The sequence below is a fragment of the Strix uralensis genome, chromosome 28, assembly GCF_047716275.1.
Source record: "Strix uralensis isolate ZFMK-TIS-50842 chromosome 28, bStrUra1, whole genome shotgun sequence".
NCBI lineage: Eukaryota > Metazoa > Chordata > Aves > Strigiformes > Strigidae > Strix > Strix uralensis.
In genome coordinates this window covers 5,866,462-5,879,422 of record NC_133999.1, presented here as the reverse complement: position 1 = coordinate 5,879,422, position 12,961 = coordinate 5,866,462, and the positions used below count along the sequence as shown (strand labels likewise).

General features: G+C 43.5%; 2 protein-coding genes across 5 annotated transcripts in view; both read left to right on the top strand.

Annotated features, from left to right (window-relative positions):
* The window catches only part of LOC141935671 (NFU1 iron-sulfur cluster scaffold homolog, mitochondrial), a 102,419-nt gene extending 93,225 nt beyond the window's left edge, over window positions 1-9,194 (top strand). For 3 of the 4 annotated variants that reach the window (XM_074852117.1, XM_074852124.1, XM_074852125.1), the window contains 5 exons: window positions 1,994-2,060; window positions 2,926-3,040; window positions 4,195-4,258; window positions 6,499-6,673; window positions 7,424-9,194. In XM_074852117.1, the coding sequence (XP_074708218.1) occupies window positions 1,994-2,060; window positions 2,926-3,040; window positions 4,195-4,258; window positions 6,499-6,673; window positions 7,424-7,471 (469 nt within the window). In that variant the 3' untranslated portion in view covers window positions 7,472-9,194. The remainder of the gene's footprint in view (window positions 1-1,993; window positions 2,061-2,925; window positions 3,041-4,194; window positions 4,259-6,498; window positions 6,674-7,423) is intronic. The other variant, XM_074852120.1, reaches the window with a different exon arrangement.
* A 3,348-nt stretch (window positions 9,195-12,542) lies between these two features.
* Window positions 12,543-12,961, top strand: part of GFPT1 (glutamine--fructose-6-phosphate transaminase 1) — a 44,695-nt gene continuing 44,276 nt past the window's right edge. Inside the window, exon 1 of the mRNA XM_074852367.1 lies at window positions 12,543-12,618. Coding sequence (XP_074708468.1) covers window positions 12,612-12,618 — 7 coding nt within the window. The 5' untranslated portion in view covers window positions 12,543-12,611. The remainder of the gene's footprint in view (window positions 12,619-12,961) is intronic.

Sequence of the window (12,961 nt, the reverse complement as noted above, 5' to 3'; positions counted from 1 at the left end):
TTCAGGCCAGATCTGTAACAGGTCTTGGGAGTTGCAGTTCTCAATACCAAAATGCATAATCTGGAGTGAGAATTGCTGAGCAGATAATCGATTTGTGCCATCTTGTATAGAAGGGGTTTGGAGCACCATCACAAGCCTCTCTGGGAATCTTTAGAAGAATCCTTTTTTGCATGTTTGTCGTTGCTTTCACATTAGGTACTGAAAAGAAACTTTATCTGTTACTTGGGTGGAAGGGTTTCAGTTTGAGGGTGAGATGCAGAAATGCTGCAATAGGTTACCTCCGGAGATCCCGGCTGAGGTCATCTTTGTGCATGTTGGAAAAATTCTGTGCAAAAGCAGGAGTTGTCTCATGTGACATTCTCTCCAGGAATTGTAGGGTTATCAAACAAGCAGCGCTGACGTTTCCAAAGGTCTCTTGCAGAGTTGTTTGAGAGCAAACAGGATCTTTACACGCAAAGCTTTGTGACTTAAAGTAATAAATCCAATGTGAAAGGTTTTTGAGGATATCAAAACGTGTTAGTGGAACGCTGAAGCTGTAGGATCTGATTATGCCAAAGTGCATCAGGTTGCAGAATGCAATCAACTGTCAGAAAGTGGCTTTTTGTTGTCAAATATCTGCAAATAGACGTTTTCATCGAAGAAGATGTGAGTGTGTACTGTGGCAAAACAGCTTGATTATGCGTCTTGTGCAGGTTAATGGAAAAAAATGTCTCATATATTGTTAAACCCCAGATTATGGTTCTTCTAAATGGAATACTCATTTATTTTAAAAGAGAATATTAATTTTCCAGTATAGAAGTAATAAAAGCTTCCTGAAGGGGAGGGAGAGGGGGAGAGAATTATTTAATTGATCTAGGATGGTTTGGTGCACTTGCATAATTTAAGTAACTTTAAAATCCAGTTGGTTTAGTGATATAAAAGCCTGATACCCGTAGAACTGTTTCATGTGTAGAAATTCTTTCAAATGGGTATTGTGAAATCTCTTCTGTCATTTTTCATCATGCATACCTTTGTGATAAGGCTTCCAGTTCCTTCATTCATTGTATTTTTGACATTTTCCAGTATTTCAGGATAATTTTTTTTTTCTTAATCATAAAAACACGCTTACAGTCTTATGCTGTATTTAACTCTGGGTGCTACCTACTTTTAATGATTTTTTTTTTATTTTATTTTTTTACTCTTCGGGAGTAGCGTTATTTATTCTGTAGATGAACTTGTTGGGTCTTATTTAACCATTTGTGGAAACTGGTCTTACATTCTCATTCTGCTTTTTATACTTAAAATACTGTTGGAAATATGCTTTTTCCTGCCGTCTAAGTTCTTGTGTTGCTTTGGATGTGTGCTAATTTACCACCTGGTTGTTGGGTGCTGTGTGGGCCATCTCAAGCAGTTTAGTATGAATCCTGAGCCTTTACTAGATCTTCAATATTTTTAGTCATTTGTATGGCACATGAAAAATTTGAAGATTGCTCACAAAGTGAGTCAGTGTGTTAAAGCCTTGTGGACTGCTTGGCACTGATCCTTTTATTTAATGGCAACAGAATTGAAGACTGTTTTTATTGAGCTCAATTACTTTAAATAACTTGCTTTGATCTAAGGAACATCCCTTGTATTTGTACTACTCCTACTTGAAACAATAGGTACCCACTGGTTTTGATGCTGAACAAATACCTTTTTATATACAGAATATAATTTTGCCTCCAAAGAAGAACTGGAGAGAAACTCTTTCACACATCTTGTGGAAAAGTCGTGTAAGAAGTGTTCAGTTTTACTATGTACACTGCTTCACAGCAGGATCTCCTGGCTCTTAGTAAAATGTAGGTGAAGTAACTCTGAGTTTCTTCTAAAGGTTCTGGTTTTGGTGCTTATTTTTGTCTGGAAGTGTATTCTAGAACTGTTTTTCTGTAACAGATTAAATAAATCTTTAGGAGTTTGCCTGAAATGTGTGTGCATTTTTTTGTTGGTTTGTTTTTTTTTTTTTTTTTCCTAACAGACAGTTATTCAAAATTGAAGGAGTTAAAAGTATTTTCTTTGGGCCAGACTTCATCACGATCACCAAGGTAAGCAGACAGCGATTCAGATGTACTAAAAGCCGTGCTGGAATTCAGCTGTCTAACAGATGGTCCATAGGGGAGATCCAGTCAGACTCGGACGTGCACAGTGAAAGTACCAGAGGCAATGGTCACAAGTGGCATCAAGGAAAATGCCTTTAATATAAAGAAAAAAAAAAAAAAGTGTGTGGATAAGCACTAGAAAGAATAGGTTGCCCAGTGAAACTGTAGATTCTTTGATCTTGGAAACAGTCGACGCTGGGCTGGACGAGGCCCTGTTGGTCAGCTTGGCCGCTGGCTCCGTGTCGGGTGGGATGCGGGACTCAATAGCCTCCAGAGGTTCCTCCTCCTCTTCCTCCTCCTTCCAAAGGAGATGACTGCGCGGCTGGGGCGCAGCGCCTCGCAGGCAGCGTGCTGTTTGCCCAAGGTGTACAGCTCCTGTCAGCAGAGATAAGGTGTCGCGTGGTAACCGTGCAGTTATAGTCTTACTGTGTGAAGAGCACAGGGCAATTCAGTGAATGGTAATTTGGCTTAAAATTAAATGGAACCAAACAATCTTGAGTCTGTGAAACAGTTGGTAAAAATATGTGTCAATGTATTTAGGAGTCTTTTCTTCTTCACCTCTTTTTAAGCTAAGATTTTAATAGCATTTGGCTTGCAAACAAGGAAACCTTTCTGTTGACTATTATACATTGAGTCTTACTAAACTTTTTTGGCAAAGCTGGACTTGACAAAACTATGAAATCAAATTCATGCATCCAGCGTGAGAGCCCGTTGTGGTATTTTTTAACATAAAAAGAATCTCTGCGTAACTTATTATTAGGAGGCAGATACTCTGGTTTTTATTATGTTTTTTTCCTTCTGATTCGCATAGGAAAGTGAAGACCTGGATTGGAACTTACTGAAACCAGATATTTATGCAACTATAATGGATTTCTTTGCCTCTGGCTTACCTGTAGTTACTGATGAGGCACCTAGGACAGATACAGGTAAACCAAACTCTTCAGGGGAAGTGGCCAGTATCTGCCTTTGGGTTTAAGTTTTTGTGACATCCAGAAGAGCCTCCTCTTTCTCTCAGAAAAGCGTGCAAGAGAATTTAAAATGAAAACTGCTAAAACGAACACAGGAGGGAATTTGCAGGATGTGTATGCTCTAGCGGAAGCAATGCTGCGCTGTCTAAAGGAGTTGCTTACCTGTGAACGTAAAGCCTGGCTCTCCTCTGCTGTGGTAGGAGGGCTGTATCTTCACCAGAGCTGTGCTGAACTATGTGTCTTGGCAGAGTGGACCGTGATCTGTTACACTTTGTGTGTGTGAAATGTTTTTGGAAGTGCTGAGGCTGTGTTTGGAAAGCTGTGGGGTGTTGCTGCATATCCTTTTTGTATGGGCACCTACAAAGGGTTTTTATTTCCCTCCTTAAATCAAAAAAGAATGCCCAGGCTTAATGTGTGTGTCTTAATGATAGGTTTATGGTCTTAAATGAACAAGAAATAGCAAGAAGTCTTTTCCAAACTGTAATAGAAAGTAACTGAGACTAACTTACAATTTAACTCAAGGGCAGTATTTTGCCTTTTATTTTCTCATTTGCAACTTACTGACTTAAACCATTTTTCCAGTGTTTTAAGGAAGATTATGATTATTGAATTTCTCCCTGCTCTCTTACATCTGGATTTAATTTTAATATTAACATAGACTTTATTTTATTTGAAAAAGTTGTCTTTGAAAATGCTTCCGTGAGAGTAACACTGAGCTTAAAATTGCATCCAGAGCTGCTAAACCCAGGCACGTTCATAATTCTTCTCCTGCTGAATTTTTTAGGTTGCGAAAACTTTCCTTCTGAGGACCCTGCCTTAACCCATGCACCCTCACTGAATGTTAGTTGTTGCTCCCTCTAAAAGATGGCGCTGCTGTTGTCTGTTAAGGCCTTTGCCAGTTGAGAATGAATACTGGTTGTTGTCAATGAAAGCCTGGGATGTAAATAAGGATAATGCAGAAAAAGATACAGAATTAAGACCTCTGCTTTTTGGTTTCAGCCATCTCGGCAACGCTTTTATGGTGTTTCATTCTGCTGTTATGGATATATGGTGTTAGTAATCATAGCGGAATTCTCTCCAAGTTCTGATTTGCACATTTTTCTTTTCCCAAGCTGCATCAGAAGAAGATGATGAAGTTGTGCTGATGATTAAAGAACTGCTGGATACAAGAATAAGGTAAACTGGGAACATTACTGCTAGGTGGAACGAGTTAGTCTTGGGGTTTGGATTTATTTAGGGAACAGTGCATTTGTCTTTGGGTATGTGTGATTTCATGGTTCATATCACGTGTGGGGGTTTAAAGTGCAAGTCTGGCTAGAGTTGAGAGTGCTGTTTCCTCTGATTGAAAACTTTCTATCTCATTTTCCTGTTTAAGCAAACTATGTGCTGAACAGTCGTTATTGCTGAGTGATTTTAGAACGGTGTATAGCCTTACCCTCCATAATGCATTTAAGCAGGTCCATTGGGTTTAACCTGGCTATTTTGAAATGGTGAAAGCAACGCAATCTTTGCTTTTACAGTAACTTTTTTTTTCCTCCGTTGTATTAACCTCTGTCTTAACTGTACTCTTGTATCGTACTCTGAAGGAAAATGTCCTAGTGGGTTTCCCTCGCTGTCTGGGCTTCAGTGGATGTTGTCCTTGCATTCTGTTGCGATTTTATTGGTATTTTAACACAGCTTGAATTTAGAAACTGGTGGTAACTAATGAAGTCTCAAGAGTGGCTATGGATCATGTTGTTTACCTGAAGTACATTTTTATGCTCATTAGTTGCCTTCCAGAAGTGAACTGAAAGGAATAAGCAACTTGACATTTTAAATGCAGGGGAAAATGTCTGATGTGCTTCTGAAGCTGTGGTATCTGATAGCGACATCTTCCCCAGCTCACAAATTACAGGAACCAGAAGCTTGTATGTGGGTCAAAATAATGGAATTCAGTTGAATTTTTCCAGAAGTTATGATGAACTTGGGCTTTTTTATTTAATTTCTTTTTAGATGCTGCGTTTTAAAAGTGATATATAAAAATACTGTTTTGGTTATCTCACAGCTGACACATGGTACTTGTTAATTTTCCTGAAAGGAAAGAGGGAGAAAAGCAGAAATAAGCTGGAACATTTTTCCCAAGCATATGTACTAAACATTAAAAACGTGTAACTCAAGTTACGGTTGTATGAAGCTGTGACAGAAAGCCACATTTGGGAGGCCCTGCTCTTGCTGGCTGTGTGGCCATTTAAGCTCCCCCTGGTATGTTAGTCCTTGGTTTCCCAGTGGCCTTTCATAGCAGTCACAGAATTTCTGCCCAAATTTCTGGTTTTGCCCACCTTTTCCTTTCTTTTCTTTTCCTTCCCCCTGTACCCCTTGGTGGACCAAGAAGCTGTTGATGAGAATATTAGTAGTAGTGTGTCTTCATTTTATAGCAGGATAGTTTACAGAAGCTATATATAAACCAGTGGTACATACAGAGCATTTATTGTTTAGTCGATCAAAAATACATGCAATAAGTTGTCAGAAGGTGCAGGATGGAGGGAATGTACATATGAAATGTCCTGTAGTGTGTTAAAAAAGTTAATTTCAAGTAAGAAAAATGGAATTTTTAGTTATGTTCTTTGGCTTTCTGTAATGGAGATAATTTGCTATGGTGAGTTGTTAATAAATATGTTAGATTCATAGATTATTTTCTTAGGAGTGTGGTTCTCAAAAGAGTTATTTTGGAAATCAGTATAAAGAGCTTCTGTTAGAGTAACTTGGTGGTTTTAGCTTGGTCTGGAAAAATGTTGCTATGGGGATACAGTTACAATGCTGGGCATTTGTTGCTTGCAAAAGGAGACCAGGCTGCAGAAATGCTAGTAGTACTGGGATGTGATCTTATCAAATGGTGGTTTCTTCACCCATTAGCAGGATTAAGCTTTTATAGCTGGAGCTTTTCTCTCTCCTGTGTAAACTATGGTGAACTGCGTATTTATTTATGGAAGCACTTAAGGACTTGTTATCGCTGTCCCTAGGCAGGTAGCAGATGCACAGGCATCGTATGGTGGGCACACGCCTATTGGCACCTAACTGAGGCAATCGCTGTTCCATGTGGAGAGGGCCTCAAAGCCAACCGGTGTGTCTACAGGCTGTCAGGCTTCACTCTAAGGTGCTCACCCCAAGAATTTCAATGATTCCTTCGTGTGCTGCTGCGTTCATTGCAAATCTGTTTTACTTAACGTCCTACAGAAAAACAGTAGCTGTCAATGTGAGAGAGTCCAGCAAAGTATGAGTTGTTGGAAATATGAACCAGGTGGTTGTAGAGGAAGAGGGCTTTAGTTACTATATCTTGACAGTCCTTTGTGTGTATTAAATCTAGCTTTACTCAAGATATCTGGAAGGCAACATATTTCAGCCAGATTTGCTTTTAATTGAGTATTGTGTTCCATCAGGCCGACAGTGCAAGAAGACGGTGGTGATGTTATTTATAAAGGCTTTGAGGATGGGATTGTGCAGCTGAAGTTGCAGGGTTCGTGCACCAGCTGTCCCAGTTCCATCATCACCCTGAAGAACGGGATACAGAACATGCTGCAGTTCTACATCCCTGAAGTGGAAGGCGTGGAACAGGTGGGTTGGTGAGAGAGATTGGCTGTTTTCAATGGAGAAGAAGGGCTTTGTCCCTTTCCAGCCTGGAGAGGTTGGCAATTTAAGCAAAAGTACAGGATGTATAGATGCAGTTTTTGCAAGTCAGAAGCTGTACAGAAGCAAATGATACAGAGCTCTGCAAAGTCCTGCACAACCCCACGTACCAAAGTGCGTTGGGCGCTGCCTGGCTGGAAGCAGCTGCGCAGGAGGGGACCTGGCGTCCTGGCGCGTGCCGGGCTGAGCCTTTACGGCCAAGGTGCCTGACGATGTCCCGGGCTGCGTTCAGGGCAGTTCTGCCAGCAGGCTGAGGGAGGGGATCCCTCGCTGGACACTCTCCAGTAAGCCCATGACCCTCTTCTACTGAGGAGCCCAGGACTGGACACTCTGTGTTTGCCAGTGATTGTTACCTTTGTGCTTTGGTGACTTTGTGTGATAATAAGGGACAAGTTTTTCTCCCCTAAAATGCAGATTCTTTTACTTTCTCGTTAAAAGTCTGATATGCTGTAGTGATTGTTCTAGTGGCCTTTGTAATAACTTGACCAGCTCCTATTATTTCAGCTACGTTGCAAGTTTTTCTTACCTTCTTCGTGTGACCATTGTCATTCAGTGGTATGGAATAACTGCTGTTCTCCTTGGGTCTGGCAAGGATTTAGTGTAATAAATTCTCTGTGCAATCCTATGGGACTCAGAGTTTAAACTGTTCACCTCAGCTACTTCTGGATTTGATTTCAGGTTGTTGATGACGATGATGATATGGAGAAAGAAGCAAATTCTACTTGAGCCGACATCATCTATGGCCAAACAAGTATTTACCTCTTGGCGTACGTAAACTGTCTTTGTGCTGAGGAACAACCAAATTTGCCTTTCTTTTCAGAAGAACAGTTGCACTTATATCTGTGAAAATGTATCATCAGTTTAAGCAGTTTGTCGACTAATTTATTAAATGCCCTGCATTCGAAAAAGAATTCTTTTGCTCTACTTTGTACTGTGTCTTAAGAAAGAAATGGTGGGCTTTAAAAACGGTGATGTGTTTCCATTGTTCTTTCATACAAAAAATTCAAGACCGAAAAGAAGAGAAGGCAGAAGTAAAGTTCCTTGATTGTTTTTTGTGCAATAGAAATATTAAATGTTTATTCTCCCAAACCTACTTATGGGGCTTGCAGGACTATCTGCCCGTGCTCTACAACTGGGAAGTTCAGGAATGTTCATTTTATCAAGTCTGGTTAAAAAGGTTTTAATTCATATCAATTTTTTGTGTGAAAAATAACCCGAACTTCAACTGTTTGTTTTGATTGCCATCACTTCTGGAAAGTTACCTACTTGCTCACTACCACTGTGCAAACAATAGCAACAGAAAGAAAAAGAAATCTGAGTTGTTTGTTATAAAAATCATATCTTTTAAAATAAATCTTAGAAGAAGATGATCCTTATCAGCTTTAGTAAGTAGAGAGACTAATTGGCTTATTTAGAAGTAAAATTGTTCAGCCACCATTCGTGGTCTGTTTAAACTTGCAAAAGATTATTTCTCAACATAATACTCCAACATCAAGATGAATGTGCAGTGCTTAAGGGCACAAATTACATTTGTAGGATAGCAAAGAAAATGAATGTGTTTACTTTATACCATATCCTGTTTGTTCCTTCTGCAGAGCCAGAGTGTAGTGTATGTGTAACGTGGCTGCCCTGGCTGAGCGAGGGAAGACGTGGCAGAGCAGAACACACGTTCCAGTTTTAGAGACTATGGGAAGAGAAATATTTATTGTTCTGAAATTGAAATACGTAAATCAGGCTTTGCAAGTACTTCTGTTTACTTGTGTGTGTAGGACTTAATTTCTTCCTGGTGCCTAGCTTTAGCAGATGGCTTTGCTAATGGAAATACTGCTGCTTCTTTGTGCTGCCACAGTCGAGCTGTGTTTGTGGTCATTATTTGGCTTATGGTTATAGTCAGGTTCCCTGTGTGCAAGGATTTGACAGCCTCCGGTATGTTCCCCTCTTTCACTCCTGGCCAGTGTAATTCCACTGAGTCCCTGAACAGGATCAATTAAGTCAGTTTTATATAGCATACAGATCAGCATATGGTCAGCATAAACTTCATATTACTTGTTAGAAATCTGAAAATAAATATTTTAGCAAAATATTTCTTCAGCTTTCATGGAGATTAATAACCTACAGTCATTTAAATAACCCACTCAGGATTTGGAAATTGGTTTGAAATTACCATGTTTTCTTTACCCTATTATGAGTATGTAGTGCCTGATCTTACAAGTACATTGATGACAAAATTCCCCTCGAGGTAGGCTCAGACTATCCAAAAGAGAGCTTGTGCAAATGTTACCACCATGTCCTTCTTTGTCAGCAAACCATAGAATGGTGACTAATGTTTTTGGTTTCTCAGAAGTAGAGCTTTTTAGGCCTAATTTGTCAATTTAAGGCACTATACAAGCCAAAACTTAAACAGCAAAGTAGCTGTTTCGCATGTTAAATAAAATGTATCTCTCAAAAATGTGGTCTTTATTCTTCAGTTAAGCAGTACTAATTTCTTCCAGGTACAGTAGGGATCCAGTTCTGCTGCTGTCTTGGTATTTCCAGTCTTGTTTTTAATGGGGTTTTGACTTGTACAAATAGGACCAAGTTAAGCCTGCATGTACTGAGGGCGAAGATTAAGCATCTTGTGACTGAAGAGGTTCCATGTCTGGCCTGTCCCCTGTGTGTCCTAAGTTCCTCAAGCTCCGTTGTGGAGAGAGAAGTGCATAACGCTCACATCCCAGCTTTTATCTGTTGAGTCCCACTACAAAGTAAGCTCTTCAGGGCAGTGGTTGCATTTCTACGGCATAAAGCAGTGGGGGGCTTTCCAACTCTGGATAAACGAAAGCAGAGGGAGGTGGTTACGTGCTAATTCTCACTTGGGGAACAAAACAAACCCCAGCTGTATTGACAGCATTAACAATAACCGTAAACTCTAATACTGTGATGACCCAGTGTGGTAAAATCATCCGCCCAAATCATTAGGAGTTTGTGTGACCCTTCCAGGCTCTGTCTGGAACAGCTTCGTTCATGGAAGGGATCCCTGTTAGTGAGAGGTATCCTGTCTCCTGCTCTCACCCACGTTCACGAACACTGAGGCAAGGAGGGCAATGTAGTAACGACTGCTCGAGGTTTAGCTTCGGAGCTCACGCGGGGGCAGCGTCCTCGGCGGCACTCCCGTGTGTGGTGCGAGGGGCCCGCAGCTCTTGTTCTGAAGAGAGCTCCTCGGCTGGGGGCTGGGAAGCTGAGCTCTACCCTAACGCTCAGGTCAGCAGGGGGGATTTTTGACTCCAGAGTGTTTCTATAAATTGCAGTGGTTATGTTTAAAATAGTAATGACTGCTTGAAATTATTCTGGTATTTTTTAAAGAAAAAAAGTACTTTGGTATTTTTGCTGTGCCATAGATAAGTGCAAAATTACAGTCTGCCATTCAGCCTTTTTTGTTTTCACCCATCAGAGAGAGAAAACACACAAAATCCATTCGTGTTTCCTGAGCACTGTTCTTGCACTCTTTCACAGGCAAAGTTGATTATAGCTCTTCAAACTCTCATCTTAAAACTGTTCACAGGTGGACGTGTGCTTTTTGTCAGGATGTGACTCATTCCACGCTTCTAGGAGGAATTAGCCTGTTTGTCTAGAAGGCAGGCTGCTGATAACGCTGGAGCGTACGGCGTGAAGCAATCCACAGGCACAGCATTTTTGGAGCAGGTACTTTCAGCTTAGCAGCAGGAAGAAATGGCTCATGTTACCTGATGTTAATATTCAAAATGCGTTCTGTCAGGGATCACAAAACTTACTCTTTTCCAGGAGGTGATAGTTTGCAGTCTGTCTAAAATTCAGGACTTTAGCCAGAACTTCTATTTCAAGTGAACTATGTTGAGCGTAGAGGAGAAGGAAGTGGGCATTTTTTTTTCCCAACTGTGACCCCTTCCTGTTAATTTTATGAAAGGCTCACCTGTGAGAGCCAGCTTGGGAGGCTGTTTTCACATTTCTCCATTTGGTTGTAAGTTGTACATCTACGTCCGCGTGAACTATATATGGCAGTAAAACTGTGTACTGTACATACAGCAAACCTCGGAATGAAGGAACAGGTTACATAGGGGGTAAATACTGGCTTTTATGGGGAAAAATTTAAATAGCCACTTTGAGACTAAACACATGGAGCTAAATTTCAGTATGTGTAAAAATCTGAGGAATCTGCTCCAGATTACTACATGATTGATGGATGAGTTGGCCTCAGTTTGAGGATTCCTATTTATAACATCAAGCACGCTACAAGTTTAAGTTGTAAAGTCTGGTATTTGCTGTGAATCTGACATAACTACGTATTTTGGGAGTGCTTGTAAGGCCTGTCCGTGCTCCTTCAGGTCTGGGCATCCCTCGTTCTAAGTAGGGTCCTTTCGATTTGTCTTCAGGCAACGCTATAGATTATTTTAGGTTTGTAATGAATGAATACTTCAAGAAATTCCGTGAGTGGTAAGAAGTCACGAACTGGGAGCTCCTGCAGGGCAGCAAAGAAACCCCCAGTGTAGAGGTGAAGCAGCAGATGACTGGGGTGTGCCTGGTAGATCAGTAACAGAGAGTTTGAACGGTGGCCAGAGCGAGGAGAGCTCTGTGCCAGCGTGTATTGTGTGTATTTCTGGTGATCCCCTTTCAGATTTGCACTATTACAGCGGATTAGGAGTTCCCTTCTCATCTGGGAAATCAACTTCCACTGCCACAAGGCATTCAGCTTCCTAATTAAAGATGTGGAAGTGAAAAAACAAAAATCAGAGTTTGAAGTCAGCCCTGCTCCAGCTTCACGACTGGCAAAGGGGAAATGAAGCATCAAGCAGCTTGGTTGGAATTGCTGCTCTGCACAAGCCAGGCCTAAGGACTGGGACTAACCACCTTGGGCTGTTCCTGTGATGTCCTCACCAAAAGCAGAGGTGGCCGTCTGCGCTGGCTGCGAACTTTTAATGTTTCTTAGACCGGTGACCTCCTGCTGTTTGTGTTCAGCTGGGTTCTTCCAGCAGCAAGTTCAAAACCTACTGCTATCCCCCTTTTTTTTTTTTTTTTAATGTACACTAATGTGTTGGTTGTATCTGGGCTTTTTAAGGAAATCTTTATTGAGTTTTCAGTGTCAGGATTAAGTGAACAGCGTTTTTCTCAGGAAGGGGTTGCTGTCTTTTTGTAGCCTTAGGCTGTTAGTAAGTTACTCAAGGAGGATTTGATGGGGGTAGCTCTGGACAGCTAACTAGGCCAGCCAGCTGCATGAACAAGTATACAGCTCCTCCGTCAGCCCTGCCCGGCCCAGTTGGCTTTGCAGATTCATCTTAATGGTTTATCTCGCTTCTAAAGGTGCAGTTCTGGGGCAGTTCCAGTCGAAAACGAGAAGAAAGGCCACGTGGAGTTGGGGGGGGGGGGATGTGTAGCGTCGTGTCGTGGGGGTACCGGACTCTGAGGGTGCTGCTCGTTCACCACCGAGCTCGGGAAGGCCCTGGGGTGTTGGCGACTCGTGCTCCCCCCGCGCTGCTCAAGGGCCGGGGCTCACCGCCCGTTCGCGCTGTGGTACGGGGGGGAGAGGGGGGTCCCGCCGCCGCAGGGCGCGGGCTGTGCGCGGAGCCGGAAAGCCGCCCGGGGGAGGAGGCCCCGTCCCCGCAGGCCCAGGCGCGGCGCTCGTTGCGGCGGGCAGCGCCCGGTGCCCCGGGGCCGGGAGCCCTTTGTCCGCCGCCGCGGGCTTGTCCCGCTGCCACGTCCCGGGGGCGGGGCCGGGGGGGCGGGGCCTAGGGGTAGCGACCAATGGCGGCGCGGGCGGCGCGCCTGCGCCCTGGGCCCCGCCGCGGGGGGCGGGCGGGCGGGCGGGCGGCGCGGCCCCGGCGCGCAGAGGCAGCGCGGCCGCGGACCGGGGCGCACCATGTGCGGTAAGGACGGGGCAGGGCAGGGTGGAGCGGCCCCGCGGAGCAGCGCGGAGGGGCGGGCAGGCAGCGCATCCCGCGGGAGCGGGCGCCCGGGCGGCGTGGGCTGGGTCCTGCCCTGCTCCCCCCGCCCTCCGCCGGAGGAGCCGCGCTAGGCCGGCCGGTGCCGCGGCGGAACAGCGCGGCCCCGGGACATCCCCGGCAGTTTGGGCGGAAAAAAGGGGGCCGGTCGCTTCTGCGTTGCTTCGGTTACAGCGAGAAGGGGCCCCGTCTCCGTTATCTGAAAATGTCATCTTGTCCGCGGTCCGCGTACGTTTCTCCGCGGGAGGCGTCTTGCCGCGTATTAATA